Source organism: Trichechus manatus, unplaced genomic scaffold (assembly GCF_000243295.1).
Source record: "Trichechus manatus latirostris isolate Lorelei unplaced genomic scaffold, TriManLat1.0 scaffold00054, whole genome shotgun sequence".
Taxonomy (NCBI): Eukaryota; Metazoa; Chordata; class Mammalia; order Sirenia; family Trichechidae; genus Trichechus; species Trichechus manatus.
The window spans coordinates 2,568,675-2,593,137 of NW_004443990.1; the positions used below are offsets into that span (position 1 = coordinate 2,568,675).

The window sequence follows — 24,463 nt, forward strand, 5'->3', positions numbered from 1 at the left end:
GGGTCCCTGGGTGGTGCAAATGGTTAACATGCTTGGGTGCTAACCGAAAGGTTGGAGGTTCAAGTCCACCCAGAAGTGCCTCAGAAGAAAGGCCTGGTGATCTACTTCTGAAAAATCAGCCACTGAAAACCCTATCGAGCGCTGTTCTACTCTGACACACATGGAGCCACCGGAGTTGGAATCCACTTGATGGCAACTGGAATTTAAAGGGATGCTGTAAAGGTTAATTATATGATACATATGAAATACTTAGCACAGGGCCTGGCACATAGGGAATACTCAGTAAACACTGGCTGTTATTGCCGTTACAGTGAGAGAAGGCAGGGAGGTGTATGTGGTAAGACCCCAGGGTTGCTCTTTGGGAGTGAGCCCAAGGCCTATCTATCTGGCCAAGGCTTCTTGAGTGGCTTATGGGCTGCCTGCTTAGTTCTGTTTTGGATTTTCCTTGGGCTAGTCAGTCACCTCTCTGGATATCAGTTTTCTTTCTTTCCATTTTTTTTTTTTTTTAAGCTGTAGATCCTACCTCTGTCCTAACCTCTTTGGCAGGGTTAGGGAAGGCAAGAAGGATGATGGAGAAGGTAGTCTTAGAAAGTAAAATTATGATGTGGGGTAAAATCTGATTTTCATATATGACAAAACGGACATTAACACCAGATATGTTGTGATCTATGATGGTCAGCTGGACCTGGTGAATCCACGTCCCTTACAGTGTTTGATTAACACCTTATCATTAATTACTGAGCTTGGTGTTGAGAGCAGGGTGTGCTCTCTTAAAGAGCATCTATCTGGATTCTGCTCAGGACTCTGCCTCCAACCAGCTGTGTGTCCTTGGGCAAGTCATGTTCCACTACAGGCCTCCTGTTCCTTATCTGTAAAATTAGGGGATTGGACTAGAATGATCTCTAAGGTCTGCCTCTCCATGCTCTAGTGCTCTGTAATTCTAATGTATATAAATCTGGGCCTCATTGTCGAAGCACGCTACACTGATCTCTTAAGGGGATGGATGTTTGGCGCTATCACAATTGTTAAAATAGAACAGGCTTCTGAATTGTAGCCAGAACATAATGAATCCCATTTCTGTAAAACAGTGACGATGGCAGGACCAGTCATGTAGTTTGTTGATGTGGCTGGTCCATTTGGCCCAATATCCTCTGCAAGAAATAAAAATGTGAGACTCTGGTTAAGGCGTTTAACGTGGCGCCTGAGGACCTTCCGAGGAAAGCCAGGTGTGTGAGTCACTGGGTTGGTTTCACCTTTTCCTGGGCTGATGGTACTGAGGCTGTACTTTATATTTGCATTGGTTCAAGGGGTGGAACCTGTCCAGGTTCCACTGTCAGAGTTGGGAGGGATGTTTGGGATCACTTAGTTGAAGGCCCCACTTTACAGATGGGAACCCCGATGGCTGGAGAGGGGAAATGCATGCTCAGGAATTACAGCTGGTGGGCAGAAATCCTTAGGGGCTTCTGGGCCCTTCTTGACTTCCCTGTGGCTGGGATTTGCACACACCAACACCTCTCCCCCAGTGGCTCCTACCTCCTCCCGCTAACTGGTTGCCGTGGTGTTCTCCACCTCATCGTGACCCCATGTGTGTCAGAGTAGAACTGTGCTCTATAGGTTTCCAATGGCTGATTTTTTTTTTTTTGGCCTTTCTTCCCAGGTGCCTCTGGGTGGACTCAGACCTCCAAACTTTTGCTTAGCAGCAGCCGAGCGTGGTAACCATTGACACCATTCAGGGACTTCTTAGGGTCTGGCAGTTTCTCTCTTCTCTGGTTTCCCTGCCAGCCTGTTTGTCCCCTGTATTGGGCAGTCTCTCCTCCCCTGTTATAAGACACTATTTCTCGAGGGCTGAGGACTTTGGCCTTTATCCCGAGGGGCAAGAGGGAATCATCAAAGGTGACATTGTGAAGATAAAGCATTTCCTGAGACCTAAATGCTGGCAGGTGTGGTGGGGGAAGGAGAGCAAGAGGAGCATATATAAAGGGCACTGTTCTCAAGGAACATACAGTCATCCTGGATGCACCGGAAGCATTCCAAGCAGCTCAGTGACCTGATCCAATGTGTAGCGGATGAAAATGGAGAGGAAGTGGATGGAGACAGGGAGGAGGCTGCCCCAGCAACCCAGCAGGAATGGTGGGGCTGGGCCCAGGCTGAGAGAAAGGAGAGGCTTTTGTTTTACAAATAGAGTCATAGGATTTGGTCACTGGTTGGACCTGGAGGTGGGTGACTGTGAGAAGGGAGAGCTGTTGCTGCTGCTCAGAGCTTTGGCTGGACTGCTACAGCTTGTGACTGCCTAGGCGCCACAGAGGTAGGGCCACTTGTCCTGAGGGGTCCTTATGGGGCAGCACAGCCTCACTGGGGCACAGGTGCCTGCGGTGTCTGTTTTGAGTTTTGTCAGCCCACTGTGTGTGTTCTCCCCACACCACCCCCCAGGAGAGCCAGAGTCCAGGGGCTGGTCCTGCTGCTGGGGAGCTGAAGCATGTAAGTGCTCACAGGAATATTGTCTATGCAAATGTCTAGTCACGATTTTTGAGCAGAAAAATGCCTTAGACATTATCTTGTTTCTAGTGAGAACAGTAAAGACCAGAGAGGAAGGGACTTGCCTAAGTTCTCACAGAGAGTTTGTGGTCATGGCACAGGTCTTCCCACCCCCATGACCAGCCAAACAGACAATGAGTGGGGAGGAAGCTTTGGAACTGGTTGTTCAGAGCAGGCCCTAGTAATTTGGGAAGGCTTCCTGGAAGAGTTGAGCCTTGAGATGATAGGCCTAGAAGGTAAGAGAGAATGGAAAGGAAGACCAAGACAGCAGAGGGAACTGCATGCGCAAAGGAGCAGAGGTAATGATCTGGGTCCTCACCTAACAACAACAACAATAGATATCTAGGCCAGGTATTCAGTTGCTGGGTCCTCAGGGAACTTAGGCTCTTTGTGGGCTCCTGCAGCTTGGCGAACAAGGCAGGAGGATAACAAAACCCAAGGGGACTGGGAGGTATTTCCCAAGACTCAGCTTCTCTCCCCAGAGGAGTGTCCCAGGCTCCTGGAAAGAGACACATTCAGAGTCCCTGGACAGGACTGTGTCACTTAGTCTCACTCAGTTTCCTGTCTGGCAGGCCCTCAGCTGGGCACTGGGTCCCTGGCTGCAGGGCCTGATTTGGGGTTTGGGAAACTCTGCACTTGCCCCAAGAGGGTCCAGAGGCTTTGTCACCAAGGGCCGAGGAGGGGAGAGGCCAGAGCAGGAGGCAGAAAGGCTAGTCCCTGCTGGATGGAGCTGCCCAGTCAAACTGAGGAGCTCGGTGAGGCCAGTGCCTGGCCCACCCTCTTCCCCAGCTGAGCCTGCTCTCTGGGCTGTCCCTGCCCCCAGGGCAGAATAAGAGCAGAGCCTTCCCAGACTTAAGCTTCAGCCCAGGCTTGCTGTGGAAGAGCCCTGACTCTGGCCTTTCTCTGACTCTGAACACCCAAGGGTTAAATCTTTCACTAGGTTTTGGCAGTAGGCTGGGTCCCCAGGAACCTGGAAGGGTGGGAGCCAGCAGGGCCAGCCGAGGAAGGGGCACTCCCAGGGTAGAAAAGAGCTATGGCCGATGGGACCTGAGGGCCAGCCCAGCCCGGCCAGGAGAGAAGCCAAAGGGTTAACAAAAGGAGCAGGGCTGATAAAATGCCCCAAATTCCTGGTCCTGCCTCCAGTGGGGAGGGTGTCTGGCAAATGTCAACAATAAAAAGATACATTTTAATGGCACACGATGCCGCGGCTACTGTGGGGTACCGCCAAGTGAAGCAGGTTTGGGGCAGCGACTACTGTGCGTTACTCCTTGGGGCCCCAAGGCAGAGCCTCCTGGGCCCTTTGCTTAAGCCTTGCTTGGCTGGGGGACCCACCTTACCCCCAGCCCCAGGTGTTCTCAAGGGGCTTTGGGTGCCTGGGGCTTCTGGCCTTTTCTGGCATTATTTTAGGAAATTTGCTTGTCTCCTACCTTGGTACTTTGAGCTCCAGCCTGTGGTGGAGTTTCTCCAGGCTGTGACTTGCTATGGGAAAGTCTTAGGGCAGGATGCATCCAGGTCTCCCCAGCATTCTCAAAGTGGGCCTTTGTGAATGCTGAAATTAGTGAACGAATGAGTGACTACATGAAAAAGTCAAAGTGGGACATATTCCTCAGCATCTCTCCAGCCCCAATTCTGCAATACTCTGGGCCATGAAGCTGCTTTTGGTGCTGACAAATGTGGGCGGAGGGAGCTGAGAGCTCACAGCTGGCGTTTCTAGGAAAGGCAGTCACACATCAGAGGAGGAGGGAGGGTGAGAGGGAGAAGCAAGGGGAGATCAGCTTGGAGGGAAAACACCTGAGGGAGGTAAGTTATGTATTTTACAGATATTCTACAGTAAGAAAACGGAGGCTCAAAAAGTCGAGTGACTTCCCTGAGGTCATACAGTGAGTCAGTGGCACCCTGGACTTTTGACTGCAACTCAGAGTTCTTCCTGCTACCCTATACTGGGCTTCACTGGGGGCTTCTAACCTGTTAAGGACTGATCCTGGGGTCTCTGTTACCATAGTGAAACAATTTGTAACATCAGGGTGGTCCTGGGACCAGGCATTAGGTGCAGGAGCAGAGAGGCCAAGTGGGCATCCTGGAGGCTGAATTTGAATCCCAGAGCTTTAGGATCTTTCTAGGTTCTGTCCTGGTGGTCAGGCCCTGGGCCTGGGCTTTTAGGAGAATGAAAGCTAGCCCAGGGCCAGCTGAGTGAGGCCAAGGACCACAGGGTGGAAACCTGGAGCTCAGGATGAGACCTTTCTCTTCCAGATCATCCTCAACTCCATGCACAAGTACCAGCCACGGCTGCACATCGTCAAGGCTGATGAGAACAATGCTTTTGGCTCCAAAAACACAGCCTTCTGCACCCACGTGTTCCCAGAGACCTCCTTCATCTCTGTGACCTCCTACCAGAACCACAAGGTACAGCCACAGACTCCACAATCCCCACAACTGACATGGCCTGGCGTTTCTGCTCGCCCTACAGACAGCCGGGAAGTAAAGTCCAAGACACTGTGAGACTGAGGCAGGCCCAGTGCAGGGAACTCAGAAACCTGCAGTGTCCCTCAGAGCAGTGAGCAAATTGAATAACAAGCAGACTCATAAGTCTCCAGCACAAGAAATTTCGGTCTGTGTATTTTGGACAGTGGACAAAGTTGGCAAGTATAAAAACTGGGAGTGTGGAGCCTGCCCTGTGACTTGAATGTTAGGCCCTTAGTTGTACAATCTTCTTTCTCTTGGTGCATCCAAAGGTAGGATTCTAGGCCTGCCAAGAGGACTAGGAGTTCGGGAGAGCAGCCCTGGAGCACTGTCCACTGTGTGGGAGCAGTGGGACTGAGCCTCTGGAGGCCCTTCCCAGGCTGTGGTCAGAGATGCCTGGGATGCCCCAGCCCACTTCCCACCTGACTACTCGCCCCTTCCCAGCTCCAGCCTGACGATCCCAAACTACCTCCTGATCAGGGAGCAGGCCGCTGTCTCCTTCCTCTCCACCTTTGCCCATGGTCCTCCTCCTCAGGGTGCTTTTCACATTGTGTGCATTGGGGCTGGTGAGGTGGGCAGGATAAGTTGGGGAAGGGTCATAGGCTGTGGTGCATTTTAGGCAGAAGAGTGACAATCAGGTGTGGCAGTTGCACTGACTGGGACACCATGGACAGGAAGCTCATTGGGAAGGGGTTACAGGCATCCAGGAGAGAATGATGGGAGACTGAAGCCACGTGGTGCAGTGCAGATGGAGAGCAGGAGAAGGAATTGGAGGGTCTGGAGCAAGGAGAATGGATAAGAGCCAGATGTGAATGGCAAGGCCCAGGAGGACCCCGCATGACTCTGAGCTGGGATGAGGCTTCTCTGAGTTTAAAGGTGTGCACTCACCTTTCCCCTCTGCCCTCTCTGGACTCTTCTTCACTAATGAGGAGAAAGACGCCTTCTCCCTTACCCAGCTCTCTCATTCACCCCTCACTCATCCCTCTTTTCCATCTTCTAAATTCCTCTGGAGTCACTGCCAGAACAAGGAAGGTCTGACAGATGGGGTGAGGGACAGGGGCATGAGGAAGAGGTGGGAGAACCACCCTGGAAGAGAAGCAAGTTACTGAATATTTGCTGTACTGTCTTCAGAGGGGCTGGAGAAGCCAAGCCCAGAGGTGGGGTGGGGAGGAGCTGCTGAGCTCTAGACCCCAAGGATCCACAGGGGTGCAGCTTCCCCATCCCTGCCGTGAGTTCTGAATGTGCTTGGGTAGGGGAGGAGGGCCAGGGGCAGTCCATTTCTGCTCTGCTCCCAGCGGCTCTCCCGTGTGTCCTCTCCTGGCAGATTACACAGCTGAAAATCGAGAACAACCCTTTTGCCAAGGGATTCCGGGGCAGCGACGACAGTGACCTGCGTGTGGCCCGACTGCAGAGGTGGGGCTGCCCCGGCCTGGGGGTGGGGTGGGTGGACTGGGTTCAGGCACATAGACTCAGTAACCCTTAAAGTTTCTTCTTCCCTCTCTTCTGTCTCTCTCTCACTTACCTCCCCACCCCTTCAGCAAAGAATATCCCGTGATTTCCAAAAGCATCATGAGGCAGAGGCTTGTCTCTACCCAGCTCTCGGCCAAGCCTGATGTCAGCCCCCTGCATGGCGCCCACCAGGCCCTCCAGCACTACCAGTATGAAAATGGGGCTCACATGCAGTTTGCTGCGGCTGAGCCACAGGACCTTCCCCTCAACACCTTCCCAACCCAGAGGGACTCAAGCCTCTTCTATCACTGCCTGAAAAGACGAGGTAGCTCTTTTCTAGTCTGGAAGCCCTATGGAATCAGAGATGGGATGAAGCTCCCCCCAGAAACACTCCTCACTACACATATGAGCCTGTGTGGACGTGCACACACACATACCCACACACACATCTGGTTACTTGTGTGGCCTGGGAGAGTAAGCCTGAAGGGTTAGGAGCCACAGGCAGGCTCAGGGCCGTCTTTTCCAGGGCAGGGATGGTGGTTCTCTCCTTTAATGTAGCCTTTGAGCCCTCACAGACCGCTGTGGCCTTGGTGTCCCCCAACCCTGGCCCTCTTCCCCAGCTCCAGCTTGCTTTGTGGTCACTGCTTTGAGAGCCTCTGTGGGGTGACAGAAGACACACAGATCAGTTGGGCTCTGCCTAGAAGTGCAGGAGGAGGCTGAAGATTCAGTCCAGAGGTTTTTGGGTTGGGGCTGTCATTTATCAAAGCAATCTTAATCCCAGGACAGGGATGACCTGGAGTCATGTGTACAGAGCTCTGCCTGCATCATATCAGGATCTGCAAAGGTTTTTTGAAAGTTGAAGTGCGCTGTTGTGGATGTAGAGTGGGGGCAGAAGGCAGGCCACAGAACTGACTGTGCTGGGCCTTTTTATGCAGAAGAGGAGTCCTGAGCTGGGAACCAGAACATCAGTGCTCTGGTGCCAGATCTCGATTTTCCCATCTACAGAACAGGGACGATCAGTGTTTCTCCACCAGAAGACCTCTCAGGGCCACTGTAGTTCTCTTGGGAATGAATTTGGGGACTTTTGCTTACAATCCAGAATGTTCTCTCAGCCTAGCCCTCTGGGACCATCCAGGCAAAGCTCTGAACAACCCCTGAACAAGTTTTACTAGAACTCAGTGACCTAGAGCAGGGGTCAGCAAACTATGGCGCTTGGACCAAATCTGGTGGGCTGCCTGTTTTTGTACAGCCCATGAACTAAGATGTTTTTTGTATTTTTACATTATTAAATGGTTTTAAAAAATCAAAAGAAGAATAATATTTTGTGACATTATATGAAATTCAATTTTAATATCCATAAATAAATTCTGTTGGAACATAGCCACAGTCATTTGTTTATGTAGTGTCTGTGGCTACTTTCTGTGATAACAGCAGAGTTGAGTAGTTGCGACAGAGACTGTATGGCCCACAAAGCCTAAAATATTTACTATCGGGCCCTTTACAGAAAAAGTTTGCTGACTCCTGACCTAGAGTAACTGGTCCACCTGCCAACTCCAAGAGCTTAGCACAGAGGGAAAGGAGGAATTTGGAGAGAAGATGAAGAGGAGGGATGAGTGAGGGATAAACAAGAGAGCTGGGTAAGGTAGAGGGAAGATGATTCCAGAGGGGGGCATAGGGGAAAGGTGAGTTCAGGCCTTCAAACTCGGGCTTCCTCCTCCCTTAGGCCACCTCCCCCAGGCCACCTGCCCTGTTGTACACACACAGCTCCTAGAATAAATCCCTAGAGAAAACAGAAGGAGGGAGGCCAAGATAAGCCACTGGACAAGTGTTTTTAAATTTGTTGAGTGGGCTGCTGCCCAAGCCTTCAGACCTGAGCCATCTGTGGATCCCAGGAGAAGACATGTCACTCCAGATAGTTAAGCCCTCATGGTTGAGGATGTTGAAAGATACACATACATGATCTGAGGCAGCTGTTGTCATCTTTCCCCAAGCAGAGTATCAGTTTAGCCTTAAAAGTGCAAGTCACCCTTTTCATTTATTATCAGCTCCATTTCTTAATTTTGTAGACTATATTGTGTTAGAATCTGTGTAATAACAACCTAATGTGTCTTTGCTGAACATATGTAGAGTTATCTTCCTATCTTCCTCTTCTAAAAGCAATAGGAACATGCCTATGAGTAGCATTGGCTTGCTAAGGCTGAGGATTGAGGCAGAAACACTGTGGCCTTAACTTTCTGGCTGATTCAGACAGATGTGGCCTCTGGGCCTGGTTTGGCCTGGTTATTGCCTCCACTTTCCTTGGCCAGAGTGGATCTAGCCTAAGAATGCCAGTGCACATTAGGCCTCTTACCACCCCCTAGAGTCAGGCTGGCAAAGGATCAGAGCTGTATGTTGCCTGACTAAACACATCACTCAGTGTCAGCAATGTAGTGTCCCCCGTGGCCTTTAAGCAGGGTCCATAATCTAACCACTTGGCTGCTGCCACCTTTTAAAAGCTGTAGCTGATTAAAATGGTTCTGGGAGTGCTGTGGCAACGTGGGGCAAGGGTGGACCCTCATGACAAGGGTAGGCTGTCTTGGCATCCAGCAGGGTGCTCTGGGACCTGGGCTGGTGGAAATGACTCCTCCTGAGGTTTTTTTTATTTTTTATTTTTTTATTGTACTTCAGGTGAAGGCTTACAGAACAAATAGTTTCTCATTTAATAGTTACTACACATGTTGCCCTATGACAATGGTTAACAATCTCACAACACATCAACAATACCCTTACTCAACCTTGGGTTCCCTATCACCAGCTTCCTTGTCCCCTTCTGCCTTCTGGCCCTTGTCACTGGACTACTGTACCTCGTTAGTCCCATTTGGTTTTACGGGGCTGTCCACTCCCAGGCTGAACAGTGAACCTCGGGGATGACTTCACCACTGAGCTAAAAGGGTGTCTGGGGGCCATACTCTCAGGGTTCTCCAGTCTCCTTTAGGCCAGTAAATCTGGTCTTTTTTTTGTGAGTTAGAATTATGTTCTACATCCTTCTCCAGCTCTGTCCAGACTGAGGTTTTTTTTTTTTTTTTTGGTCTTCCAGCAGACAGTGCTCGCCACCTGGACTTACCCTGCAAGAGATCTTATCTGGAAGCTCCTTCTTCAGTAGGGGAGGATCATTATTTCCGCTCTCCCCCTCCCTATGACCAACAGATGCTGAGTCCCTCCTATTGCAGTGAGGTGACCCCAAGAGAAGCCTGTATGTACTCAGGTTCAGGGCCTGAGATTGCCGGGGTGTCAGGGGTGGACGACTTGCCCCCACCCCCACTGAGTTGTAACATGTGGACGTCTGTCTCACCGTACACCAACTACAGCGTTCAGACCATGGAGACTGTGCCTTACCAGCCCTTCCCCACGCACTTCACCGCCACCACTATGATGCCTCGGCTGCCTACCATCTCTGCTCAGAGCTCCCAGCCACCAGGAAACACTCACTTCAGTGTCTACAATCAGCTTTCACAATCTCAGGTCCGGGAGCGGGGGCCCACCACCTCATTTCCAAGAGAGCGTGGCCTCCCGCCAGTGTGTGAGAGGAAACCGCCCTCTCCACACCTGAATGCTGCCAATGAATTTCTCTACTCCCAAAGCTTCTCTTTGTCCCGGGAATCTTCCTTACAGTATCATTCAGGAGTGGGGACTGTAGAGAACTGGACTGATGGATGACTCCCATGTCTCCTAGACAGACAGCAGACCATGTTAATCCAGTATTAACCTCTGTGGGTGGCCTGCACTACCAAGAAACCCTCACAGAAAGGTATTTCCAAAGGGGTGTGTGTGTGCATGCGTGTGGGTGTTTGTGTGTGTCTATGTGTGTATGTGTGTGTGCATGTGCGTGCATACATGTGCATATATTTGGAGAGCATCTATCTTCTAACATACAACTGAGGCCATGACAAGAAGAAAAAACAATGCTCTAAGAAGTGATTTTGGCTGCAGGACCTGAGGCCATTGGTGTCTGACATCTCTGCCATGCCCATGGGTGCAATGGGAGTGGGTGGTTCATGTGAGTTATTTAGGGGGGTTTTATGATACAATCTTTGATTCACTCAGGGGCCAGGTGGTGAGGTCACTTCCACAGGGAAAGCTGGGGAAGATTCTCATTGCTGGGGTGGGAAGGATTCTGTGCACATCTTAGAGTTCTACAGTGGGAGCTGAGAATCTTGTTTTGGGAGCAGGATGTACACTCCCTTGGCATTTGGAGATTCTGTTGAGACTATCTGAGAGGTGGGCTTAGCCAAGCCTGATGAAAGGTTCTCTGAGAGTAGAGCTGACTGTTCAGTTAGTGGCCTGGAAATTGATCCCTGGAGCCCTGAGGTCTGAGGGATGACTTTCAGAAAGGTCATGGGCTAAGTGCCACCTGATGGATATTTTTTTAAGTTTTTTTCCCTCTTCAAGAGCAGGGAAAATGCAACCAATAGCATTTCTGCCATCATTCAGGTTTTGTCATAAAGTACAAACACCTCCCCCCTGCCCGGTCCCCAACATCCAATCTCTCACTCTCTCTGTTGTGCAAGACTCAGCCTCTCAGGCACCATCTACATCCTACAACTGGTGATTATGAAACACACCTTACCTGGCAACATCCCCAGGAGACTACATTGGAGCTGCTGCCAGGCATCTCCAGAGCCTGTTTTGCTCCCAGAAAATCCTTGCTGCTGGAGCAAGAAAACCCAACATAAATAAAAAAGAGAATTGAGAAAATACTCATTTCTTCCGGAAAATTCAGCCAGTGAGCCCAGAGGAGCAAAGATAATTCTTCTCTCAGTGAGGTGGATCTGAAGTCCTCAGTCCAGATCTTTAGCATTGAACGTCATCAGACCATCTGTGTGGCTGGTGTGAACTCTATAATAAAATTTGGGAAATCACTAAACTCTTTGCATGCTGAATAGCTATTTATATATTATATTAATAAATAAATAAATATATATATTATATATATCACAAATGCAGGCCACATGTCAAATTCAGCTTTGCTTTTTACAAATGAATAAACTTAATAAAAATGAACATGCAGGGGTATTTGGAAAGACATCTATTTAAATTTTTATTACATGTTTTGATGTTAAAAACTAAGAACAGTTAGATAAAGCATATATATATACACACACACACACACACACACACACACACACACACACACTACAGATAAAGCTTTATTAAAAACCACATTAGCTAACAGGTGATACGGAACTTCAAGTGTTTTGTTATATAGCATGAGCATTTTATTTTACCTATTGGAACATAAAGCCATTTTACAATTGTGAAGTGTGTGGATGCTTTTTACTATTGACTTGTCATTTCTTGGCTCAGCTTTGACCTCTGCCTCCTCTTTTGCTTGCATTTTTTTCTCGAGGGCCAGGTGAGGCCCTCAGTGCTTCTGAGCGTTTGTACTATGGGCTCAGAGAAAAGTAATTTAGAACCAACTAAGCACTTGTACCTTTGAGCTCATGCTACTCCCTGGATTATGGGTCTGGATTCCAGGGCTCAGAAAGACCCTGGAAGGGCAGGGCAGGCAGTAAGCAAGAACCTGTCACCGTTTAGAAGTCAACACACACCCTTGCAATTTGGTGCTGCAGTGGTTAAGCACTCGGCTGCTAACTGAAAGATCAGCAGTTTGAACCCACCAGCGAGAGGAAGATGTGGCAGGAGAAAGATGTGGCAGTCTCTGTCCGTAAAGATTTACAGCCTTGGAAATCTATGGGTCAGATCTACTCTATCCCATAGGGTCGCTATGAGTCAGAATAGACTAGACGGCAATGGGTTTGGTTTTGGGTTTTTTGTTTTTGGTCTCACAAGCATGGGGTTCTTGCTGGGATTTGCGCTGCTGCTTGAAAAGGAACTGAAGAGCAGGTTAGAGTCAGATCCTGCAGCTTTCTGGAGCAGCCAGATTTGTGAGCTCACCCAGCCACCTTCATCCCAGAGAGGATGAGTCAAGGCCTGTCAGAACCCTCCATTTGCCCACTCCACTGCCCAGTCCCTAAACCATGGCCTCAAGATGGAGAGAGAAAAATGATAAAATCGAATCCACGTTCTGGCTCATCCTAGATTAGAAGGGAAGCTGGTGTAGGAAGGTGCTGTTGGAACTCCCTCGTTACAACCCATTGCCTCTGACCCCCTGCCTTCATGGCTCCCTTCCCACAGCTGCTCACCATCATCCACCATCTCCACCGCAGGCTGATCTGGGAACCCAGGAGAAGAGAAGGCAAAGGTAAAGGGTGCCGTTTAAATCCTCATCCAGACTAAGATGAAATTTCCTGCTGGGTAAAAGATCTCCTGTTCCCCTTGAGTCCTCCCCATGCTAGGAGGCCAAGCTTTTTCCTCCCTTAGCTGTTGGCTCCCACTTTGGGCTTGTTGGTCACAGACAAAAACCTAACTGAGCTTAGCTCAGGGGACAAGGAAGGGGAGGGAGGAATCTTCCTAATTCATCTCCTCTGCTCTTTCTCTCTGGGCGAAGACCATTCTGGGATCCTCCATTCTAGGAGGACCTTCTAGAGCCCCAGGCAGAGGTTTGGGCGCTAGATGAGAATTCAGATCTCTTTGTAGACACACAGTTGACCAAGTGTGAGGTACAGGGGTACGTCTTGAGACGTAGTCTGCTTTTAGGCAGGCCACAGCTTCCTACCAGCTTTCTGGGAAGCATGAGGTCCCTGGGCTTCCTCAACTGGGCATGGCTAGAGCAGGGCCTGCAGTGGGATTTGTGGAACTTTCCTGGCCCTCTGAATCAATAACTCAATAAAAAGGGGGCACATGGGATATCCTGGAACAAAGGGCACCATTCAGTAGCGCCAACAAGTCATACATCATCGGGCCAGAAAACTGCCCCATGAAAAGTGTCTGCTTTTGCTGTGCCCTGCCTGGGAAGGGGGAAAAAAACGATTAACGTTCAGCTTCATGGCCATGGGCAGGCAGCTCTCAGGGCTCTGCTCTCCAGCCCAGGGCCAGACCACTATGGGGAAGCCTAGCTAGGCCTCTCAGCAGCACCCAACTGCCCTCCAACAACAGAAGCGCATGGAATAGCAAAAGGGAGAATGAACCGAGAAGCTGGGTCAGACTGACAAATTGTTAAAAAACCAAACCAACTTCCAGCCTAGGCTGGGCCTCAGGGGGTCAAGAGGCCCTGGCTCTCCCCACTAATGGAGCCTGCTGGAGGAGTAGCAGCCCCAGCTTTGCAGTGTCTTATCTTACAACATAAAATTAAAACCCACTTAAAAGGCCGGAGGGCATGTTAACATTCCCCCCGCTGTCTAATTGAAGTAGTTCCCAGCCAAAGGATTTCACTTGAAAGATGTCTCCCTCTGAGGAGCCCCAGTTCTCTTGCTTGGCTGGCAGGAGAAGGCTGGGGGAGGGGGAGGAGGGAGAGACTGTCATTTCAAAGACCAGCACAAGCTCAATCCGGAAAAGCACTGTTTCTGTTTGCTGTCCCCACCCAGGTGGCAGGTGGCAACAGCAAAGGTTATACCAGGCTGGGTTGTGTGGTATTTTTTAAAAATTTACAAATTCATTAGCGGCGATGTTGGCAGAGGCCAGACTCCTGACAAGAAGTCCGGGTAATTATTCAAATATGGCAAGCCCCTTAGCAAAGCCTGGCAGTTCCCGTGGGCAAGAGATTTCTATTCTGCCCCCCAACAACCTCCCTCCATGCAAATATATTACAGGTCTCCAAGGCATACGGAATCAATCAGGGACATCCTGTAAAGGTGATGAACTTGCACTGGCCATCCTGAGTAATGGGAACCAGTCAGCTTGAAGCCGGCTGGGACTGAAAGCCAAGGTGACAGCTATTAAGCAATTGTGCGCAGAACAAAATGGCAAAGGGGCCAGGTAATCAGTTCAATTTCGATGGGCAAACCAAGCAACTGCAGCATCTGTCGCAGCTGATTAGGGAGGGCTGGGCTGGAGCTTTCAGTGCGAGCCCATCACAGATCAGAAACAGGCCTGGGATGAAAAGGGAAAGAGCTGTCTCCTGAGAAGCAGGCGATGAAGGACTCTGTTTTATGTGACTGTGTTCTTCCTTCTCTCCTTGAAGAAAAGAGCAGAAAAAAAGCAAGCAGTTTTGAGATTAGATAGTTTTCTTTTCAGCCATTTATCATTATGAAGGAAAGTAGACAGGGCAAGGGCAGAAAAATCTCCAGTGGGATTTCTGCGAAGTCTCACTAAGAAGGACCAGGTTTATACTTTGCAGCACAAACAGCCCCTGCTTATTACCACAGCCTGACGGGGTCTGCAGAGCATCCAGGGTCCCTCTTTTCTAACAAGGGCAAACAGGCCTCCCTGCTCTGAGGAACACAGAAATTCTCCAACAGAAACCCCAAACCACCAAATTGTATCATTTGTGAAAATTAAAGCCCAAGTCAAATAATGGGAAGAGGAGGAAACTGGGAAAGATGAAACATAGTTGCGCAATGTTCCCCCGCTGGTCAGGCCCCAGCTGTGGGCCCCTCACTCTTCCCTGGGCCCAGGTCATGGCAGGAAGGGCCCCTGCTGTGTCTGCTGGCCTGTTAGCACTGACCCAAGTCAGAAGACAGACTGCTGAAGCCTGCTTGAAAATTCTAGACTCGTGTTTGGTTGTTCTGTTCTTTTTTTTGAGGAGGGGCAGAGCAAGTGGCCCCCACAGGCACAGAAGCAGTGAGAGACCTGCAATGGGACTGTGGAGGGGATGGGAGAGGCTTATGCGCAGATGGTGCAGGGATGCAGAACCAGAGGAAAGGGCTGTCTTGCAGCCCAGGGTGGGAGCAGGAGAGCTCAGGACTGGGGCAGGGGACTGGTGATCTGGGAGGAAGGGCTGACTTAGAAAACTAGAGCAACTGGTACGTGTGAACAGATAATTCTTAAAAGAGGAATTTCAAATGGATAATTACCTTGAACAAAACTAACCAGTAATAATCTAAAATGCAAATTAAAATGATAAAATGCTACTTCTAACAAATGGGTAAACATTTAAGAAAAGATGTGAGGTGTGTCTCTCAGCCATTGCCAGTGGGAGCACAGACTGTTATAGCCTTTCTGGAAAAAAGCAATTTGGTAACATGGCCAAAAACTCTCAAAGTGCTCATATCCTAAAGAAAATAACCAGAAATATGGACATAGCTTAAAGATCTATAATGTTCATTGTGACATTATTTTTAATTGCCTCAAATTGGCAGAGAGTAAATTATGGTTAAATAAATTATGATATACCTGTATTCTGGAATATGATGCAGTCAATAAGATTATGTTTATAAAGAGTGTTTAATGATGTGGGAATGGAGTTAATACTAAGTGAAAAAAGAGGAGGATCATAATATAGAGAATGATCTCAAGAATATTTTCAAATACAAAAAAAAAAAAATTGGTGTAGCCAAACTATAAAGCATTAAATATCAATTATACGATGTAAAAAATGTACAATATAAAAAAATATACAATGTAAAAAAAATTTCTGAGTAAGATGTATGGTCTCCCATTTGTGTGAAATACAAAACAAAAAACAAACCCAATCTAAGTGTGTATGTGTGAGATGTGTTTATGTGGGTAGTGTGTAGGAGTAAACGTGTGAGGGTATGAGTCTGTGTGTGTGTATAGATATGTATGTGGTGTATGTGTATGATGTGTGAATGTCTGTGTGTATGTGTGACTGGTGTGTGTGCCTGCAAGTGTGTGATGTGTGTTTGTATGAGTATGTGTGTGTGATGTGAGTCTCTGTGTGTATGCGAGCATATGTGTGTGTCAGGGGCACAGAGAAAATTTAGAAGGAACTGTTTATAATGATTCCTCAGTGGGGGTTAGGAGGAGATTATGAACTTTTTCCTTATATATCTCTGTTTTGTTTGACTTGTTACAATAAGCATATATTACTTCTGTAATTAAAAGATTTAGTTAAAAGAAAAAAATAAGATAGCAGTACAGAAATACCTGAAAAAAAAAAAAAGGAAACTGTGCCCACGTGCTAATGGTGGTAACTGGCACATGGTTGATGCTACTGGAGAACCGGTCAAGTGGATGAGGACTGGGACTCCTGAGATGCCTCACCCTATTTGTTTTCCTCTTGACTCTCTTCTCTCCTTAGACACCTGCTATTGTTCAAGGTCTGTGGTTTTGGCTTCCTAGGTGATGCCATCTGTTCCCTTGGCTTCTTTCACTAACATATACCCATGACTCTCATATCTAATCTCCAGCCCCATTTTCCTCTCCTAAGACTGCCTCCCAGACCTCTCTGCTTAAGAGATGTTAGGCTCTCAAACTCGCTCTGTTAAAACGTAAAGGCATCATCCACTCCAAATCCCCCCCTGATGTTCTCTGTTTGGGTAAATGGCACCACCAACCAAAAACCAGTTGCTGAAGCCAGAAACCTGGGCTTCATTGCTGACTTCTTCACCTCGCTACACGCCCATCCCAAACACTTGCCAAATTATGCAGATTCTACTTCCTAAAGAGCTCTTAAATCTTTGTACACTTTTCTCTCTTCCATCCAGGCCACCAGTTCTGCTGTAGTGGTGAATCCTTGGGCCTGGGCTGCCTGCTTCCTCATGTTATCTGTGTGAGGCCTCAGAGCTCTGGGTTGTCGTGAGCAGCACTCCTAGGTACTAAAGTGTCACTCATGGGATGTGCAACTCTTTAGGCATGTGGAGCTGGGAACTGCAAAAGCAGAAGACATGAGGATGCTCAAGGATAGGAGTGCTGCCTTCACGGGTGACCCTGCCTTTAGCTGGGTGTGGCCTGAGTCCTCTGCTTTGGGTGCCATGATGGATGCAGTTCAGAAACAGGATACTTCTGCAGCCCATCTTCAGGGTCACAGGCTCTCTAAACACCCTCATGCACTGATAGGTCTGCTCCCAGAATGTGATTGCTCTTTCTGATAGCTCTCTGTCTTCATACCCAGTTGTTTCCTAGATCAGAGCTATTTTCAGCATCCTTCCCACCAAGTCCCTACACCTCTTACTCCTTCAGACATTCCAAATCTTTCCATCTCACAGATCCTTCCATGGAAGACCACCCTCCCAACTCCATGATGGGACTGGCTTTATCTCTCCCTTAAGAAGAGAAAAACAAGCCCTTGGGTGCCAGAAGAAAGGAAATAATAAAAATTAGAGCAGAATTAAATGAAATAAAGACTAGAAAAACAATCGAAAGCGTTAACAAGACCAAAAGCTGGTTCTTTGAAAAGATCAACAAAATCGATAAACCATTGACCAAACTGACAAAAGAAAAACAGGAGAGTAAGCAACCTGAATAAGAAATGACGTGGGTGATATAACAACAGATCCAAATGAAATTAAAAGAATTACAACAGCATACTATGAAAAACTGTACTCCAACAAATTTGAAAACCTAGAGAAAATGGACAAATTTCTTGAAACACACTACCTACCTAAACTAACACAAACAGAGGTAGAACAACTAAATAAAACTATAACAAAAGAAGAGATTGAAAGGTAATTTAAAAACTCCCAACAACAAAAAAAAAAGCCCTGGCCCTGACAGCTTCACTGGAGAATTCTACCAAACTTTCAGAGAAGAGTTAACACCACTACTACTAAAGGTAGTTCAGAGCATAGAGAAGGATGGAATACTCTCAAACTCATTCTATGAAGCCAGCGTAACCCTGATACCAAAACCAGGTAAAGACACCACAAAAAAAGAAAATTTCAGACCAATATCCCTCATGAACATTGATGCAAAAATCCTCAACAAAATTCTAGCCAATAGAATTCAACAACATATCAAAAAAATAATTCACCATGACCTAGTGAAATTCATTCCAGGTATGCAGGGATGGTTCAACATTAGAAAAACAATCAATGTAATCCATCACATTAATAAAACAAACGACAAGAACCACATGATCTTATCAATCAATGCAGAAAAGGCATTTGACAAAGTCCAACACCCATTCATCATAAAAACTCTCAGCAAAATAGGAACAGAAGGGACATTTCTCCGCATAATAAAGGACATTTATACAAAGCCAACAGCCAACGTCATCCTAAATGGAGAGAGTCTGAAAGTATTCCCCTTGAGAACAGGAACCAGATAAGGATGTACTCTATCACCGCTCTTATTCAACGTTGTGCTGGAGGTCCTAGCCAGAGCAATTAGGCTAGAAAAGGAAATAAAGGGCATCCAAATTGGTAAGGAAGAAGTAAAAGTATCTCTATTTGCAGATGATATGATCTTATACACAGAAAACCCCAAAGAATCCACAAGAAAACTACTGGAACTAATAGATTTCAGCAAAGTTTCAGGATACAAGATAAACATACAAAAATCAGTTGGATTCCTCTACACCAACAAAGAGACCTTCGAAGAGGAAATCACCAAATCAATACCATATACAATAGCCCCCAAGAAGATAAAATACTTAGGAATAAATCTAACCAATACAATGAAAACTACAAGACACTACTGCAAGAAACCAAGAGAGACCTACATAGGTGGAAAAACATACCTTGCTCATGGATAGGAAGACTCAACCTTGTGAAAATGTCAATTCTACCCAAAGCGATCTACAGATACAATGCAATCTCGATCCAAATTCCAACGGCATTTTTTAATGAGATGGAGAAACAAATCACCAACTTCACATGGAAGGGGAAGAGGCCCCAGATAAGTAAAGCATTACTGAAGAAGAAGAATAAAGTGGGAGGCCTCACACTACCTGATTTTAGAAACTATTATACCACCATGGTAGTCAAAACAGCCTGGTACTGGTACAACAACAGATACATAGACTAATGGAGCAGAATTGAGAATCCAGACGTAAATTCATCCACCTATAAGCAGCTGTTATTTGACAAAGGCCCAAAGTCCGTTAATTGGGGAAAAGACGATCTCTTTAACAAATGGTGCTGGCATAACTGGATATCCATCTGCAGAAAAATGAAACAAGACCCATACCTCACACCATGCACAAAAACTAACTTAAAATGGATCGAAGACCTAAATATAAAATCGAAAATGATAAAGATCATGAAAGAAAAAATAGAGATAATGCTAGGAGCCCTAATACATGGCATAACCAGAGTACATAACATAACTAACAATGCACAGACATTAGAAGAGAAACTAGATAACTGAGAGATCCTAAAAATCAAACACTTATGCTCCTCAAAAGACTTCACCAAAAGAGTAAAAAGACAACCTACAGACTGGGAAAACGTTTTTGGCTACGACATATTCGATCAGGGCCTAATCTCTAAAATCTACAAGATACTAGAAAAATTCAACCACAAAAAGATAAATAACCCAATTGAAAAATGGGAGATATGAACAGGTACTTCACCAAAGAAGATATTCAGGCAGCTAACAGATACATGAGGAAATGCTCACGATCATTAGCCATTAGAGAAATGCAAATCAAATCTACAATGAGATACCATCTCACCCCAACAAGGCTAGCATTAATCCAAAAAACACAAAATAATAAATGTTAAAGAGTTTGTGGATAGACTGGGACACTTATACACTACTGGTAGGAATGTAAAATGGTACAATCACTTTGGAAATCGATATGGCACTTCCTTAAAAAGCTAGAAACAGAAGTACCATACGATCCAGCAATCCCACTCCTTGGAATATATCCTAGATAAATAAGAGCCGTCACACGAATAGATATTTGCACATCCATGTTCATTGCAGCACTGCTGACAATAGCAAAAAGATGGAAACAACCTAGGTGCCCATCAACAGATGAATGGATAAACAAATTATGCTATGTTTACACAGTGGAATACTATGCAACGATAAAGAACAATTATGAATTCACAAAACATCTCATAACATGGATGAATCTGGAAGGCATTATACTGAGTGAAATTAGTCAATCGTAAAAGGACAAGTATTATATGAGACCACTGTTATAACAAATCAAGAAAAGGTTTAAACACAGAAGAAAACATTCTTTGATGGTTATGAGGGTTGGGAGGGAGGGAGAGGGGAGTTCACTAACTAGATAGTAGACAAGAATTATCTTAGGTTAAGGGAAGGACAACACAGAATACTGGACTAAACCAAAAGCTAAGAAGTTTCCTGAATACAATCAAACACTTCAAGGGACAGTGTAGCAGGGGCAGGGGTCTGAGGACTATGGTTTCAGGTGACATCTAGGTCAATTGGCATAACAAAGTTTATTAAGAAAATGGTCTACATCCCACTTTGGTGAGTGGCATCTGGGGTCTTAAAAGCTAGTGAGCAGCCATCTAAGCTGCATCAATTGGTCCCAACTCACTTGGAGCAAAGAAGAATGAAGAAAACCAAAAATACAAGGAAAATATTAGCGCAAAAGACAAAAGGGGCCACATAAACCAGAGACTCCATCAACCTGAGACCAGAAGAACTAGATGGTGCTTGGCTACCACCAATGACTGACCTGAAAGGGAACATAACAGAGTCCCTGACAGTGCAGAAGAAAAGTGGGGTACAGAACTCAAATTCTAGTAAAAAGACCAGACTCAGTGGTCTGACTGAAACTGGAGAACCTCAGAAGACATGGTCCCCGTACTCTCTGTTAACCCAGAACGAAAACCATTCCCGAAGCCAACTTTTCAGACAAAGAATAGACTGGACTGGAGGCGGGTCAAGATGGCAGAGTAGTTAGATGCTTCCTGTGGTCCCTCTTACAACAAAGTCCTGAAAAAACAAGTCAATCGATTGTATATGATAATCTAGGAGCCCCGAACATCAAAGGCAAAGTTGAGGAATCGGACTGAGTGGTGGGGGGAGGGAGAGATGGTTCGGAAGCAGCGAGGAGTTGCCAGGACTGACCCAGCAGGATCTGGAGCCCTTCAGGCCAGATCAGCTCCTGTGTGTGGAGAGGCAAGCAGTGGCACTCAGGAGGTGGTTTCCACATGGGGAGAGACCCAGCGGCAGAGAGTCTACTCGGCCATCCAGAACCAGTGAAAAGCAGCACTCATGTGGCTAAAGATAAGTACTAGCATCTGGCCTACTGCGTGGATGAAAAAACACCCCATTTGGGAAAAACTTTTCTCCCATTTACCTCCCCCCTCCCCGCTATGCACTGGGTCCCAGGCTGGCTTCAGCGATCACTGAGCCCCCTGGGTGGGAAGTAGGACCCGTCACGTGCCCTAAGCCATTCTCCCAGCCTTGGAGAGGGAACAAATTAACAAACAGAGAAAAAATAAGCTGTTAGCTCCCCTAAGCCAGGAACTCAGTGTTGGCATAGCTCCTTTGCCTAGGCACAGGCATAAGGGGTCCACGGACTCTGAATGCCTTTCACCCCTGCATAGACTTTTGTGGGCCAATTTCAACAGCATAGGCCCTCATTATCACAGTACAACAGGGTATATACCTGAAGTCTAACTTCAACTGTTTCAGCTTTGAAGTGGCAGGTTGGTGACATTTGACTCTGCTATGCCCATTAAGCAGGTTACTCACCTGCCCACACCAGGGGCCTGAGGACTGGTGGCTCCACCCATGCCACCTAGTCACCCACAACAGGGGTCCAAGAATAAGTAGTGCCCCCCAGACCTTACAGCCAACAGCACTGGGTGCTCATAGTTCGGCTGCAAAAGCCACCCACCCACTCACTGTAGGCAACAGGGACACAGTTTCCTCCCAGACACTCAGGGGCAGCCGTCAGCCCCCTGCCTTGCTCAGCGCATGACCCCCTACTGCAGCCAGATACCTGTGCCTACACCAATCATCCATGCCCGTCTAGGACTGTAGGTGAAAGCCTGCACCACACACTTGGTGACCAACTACCTGAGCTGAATCCATACAAGAAAAGTTAATGGACTCCTGGGCTCACATACTTAGTAACAGATCTAACCACCTGGTGACAGGACATTAGTGCTTCAAAGGAGCCAATAATCAAACTAGCTCACATGAGCAGCCTATTTGGGCATATCAAAACAAAACAAGAAGCTAGGACACAGTAAGCAAACATAAAATAAATTATAATAACTTACTGATGGCTCAGAGACAACAGTCAATATTAAATCACATAAAAAGGCAGACCATGATGGCTTCAGCAAGCTCCCAAAATAAAGAATCAGTAAATTTTCTGGAGGAAGAGAATTACTTGGAATTACTGGAGGCAGAATACAAAAGATTAATATACAGAACTCTTCAAGAGATCAGGAAGGAGATGAGGCAAAATGCAGAAAAAGCCAAAGAACATACAGACAAAGCAATAGAGGATCTTAAGAAGGTTATTCAAGAGCATAATGATTAATTTAATAGCTGCAAGAATCCACAGACGACAGCAATCAGAAATCCAGAAGACTAACAATAAAATTTCAGAATTAGACAACTCAGTAGAAAGTCATATGAGCAGAATTGAGGCAATAGAAGTCAGAATTAGTGAGATTGAAGATAGAGCACTTGACACCAACTTATCTGAGGAAAAATCAGATAAAAGAATTTTAAAAAATGAAGAAACTCTAAGAATTAATGTAGGAATGTATCAAGAGAAATAACCTACAAGTGACTGGAGTACCAGAACAAGGGGATGATAACAGAAAATACAGAGAGAATTGTTGAAGATTTGTTGACAGAAAATGTCCCTGATATCGTGAAAGATGAGAAGGTACCTATCCAAGATGCTCATCGAACCCCACATAAGGTAGATCCCAAAAGAAAGTCACCAAGACATATTATAATCAAACTTGCCAAAACCCAAAGATAAAGTAAGAATTTAAGAGCAGCTAGGGCTAAACAAAAAGTCATCTACAAAGGAGAATCAATAAGACTAAGCTCAGACTACTCAGCAGAAACCACACAGGCAAGAAGGCAATGGGATGACATATACAAAGCCTTGAAGGAAAAAAACTGCCAGCCAAGGATTATATATCCAGCAAAACCGTCTCTCAAATATGATGGCAAAATTAGGGCATTTCCAGATAAACAGAAGTTTAGGGAATTTGCAAAAACGAAACCAAAACTACAAGAAATACTAAAGGGAGTTCTCCAGTTAGAAAATCAGTAACATCAGATAACAGCCCAAGAGTAGAACACAGGACAGAGCAACCAGATATCAACCCAGATGGGGAAGTCACAAAATTAAATCAAAGCTAAAACACTGAAAATAGGAAAAGAGATGTCAATATGTAACCGATGACAACATTAAAACAAAAAAGAGGGACTAAAAAAATGTAGTCGTAGATCTTTCATGTGGAGAGGAAGTCAAGGTGATACAAAGAAATAAAAGATTGATTTAAACTTGGAAAAATAGGGGTAAATATTAAGGTAACCACAAAGGAAACTAACAATCCTACACATCAAAATTAAAAAAACAAGAAAAACATAAAGACTAGAACACAGGACAGAGCAACCAGATATCAACCTAGATAGGGAAGTCACAAAAATAAATCAAAGCTAAAACACTGAAAATAGGGAAACAGATATTAATATGTAAAAGATGACAACATTAAAACAAAAAGGAGGGAAGAATAGACTGGACTATAAGACATAAAATGATACTCGTGAAGAGTATGCTTCTCAGTTCAAGTAGATACACGAGGCTGAATGGGCAGCTCCTGTCCAGAGGCTAGATGAGAAGGCAGAAAGGGATAGGAGCTGGTTGAATGGACACGGGAAATTAAGAGTGGAAAGGAAGAATGTACGGCCACATTACAGGGATGGCAAGTAAGGTCACATAACAATGTATGTATAAATTTTTGTATCAGAAACTAACTTGAGCTGTAAACTTCCCCTAAAGCACAATTTAAAAAAAATAAAAGAAGAGAAAAACCAAACCAAACCAACAAAGACAAGAAACTCGAAACACTGCTCCCTATAAAGCATGTAGCACAGGGTCTGGCACAGGGTGCATGTTCAGGAAATGATGGTGCTCCTTAGTCCTGCGTCCCTTCACAGCTTGGCCTCTGTCCCAGTGCTAGCAGATGTCTATACAGGACATGGGACGCAGCAGATGCATCATTAGCCATCCTACATGCATAGAAGCCATTAAACTAGATGAGTTCCTTGGCATGCTCTAATATAAACCTTCTTTAGATTTGAGCTTAAGAAATGGGGAGACTCCTTTGGCTAT

At 46.3% G+C, this 24,463-nt stretch overlaps 1 protein-coding gene across 2 annotated transcripts in view; it reads left to right on the forward strand.

Annotated features, from left to right (window-relative positions):
- TBX4 (T-box transcription factor 4) overlaps window positions 1-10,932 on the forward strand; it is a 28,619-nt gene extending 17,687 nt beyond the window's left edge. The window contains exons 5-8 of one of the 2 annotated variants that reach the window (XM_004377844.1): window positions 4,786-4,938; window positions 6,320-6,408; window positions 6,534-6,769; window positions 9,524-10,932. In XM_004377844.1, coding sequence (XP_004377901.1) covers window positions 4,786-4,938; window positions 6,320-6,408; window positions 6,534-6,769; window positions 9,524-10,140 — 1,095 coding nt within the window. In that variant the 3' untranslated portion in view covers window positions 10,141-10,932. Of the gene's footprint in view, window positions 1-4,785; window positions 4,939-6,319; window positions 6,409-6,533; window positions 6,770-9,520 lie in introns of both variants that reach the window. The other variant, XM_012555987.1, reaches the window with a different exon arrangement.
- The last annotated feature ends 13,531 nt before the right edge of the window (window positions 10,933-24,463 follow it).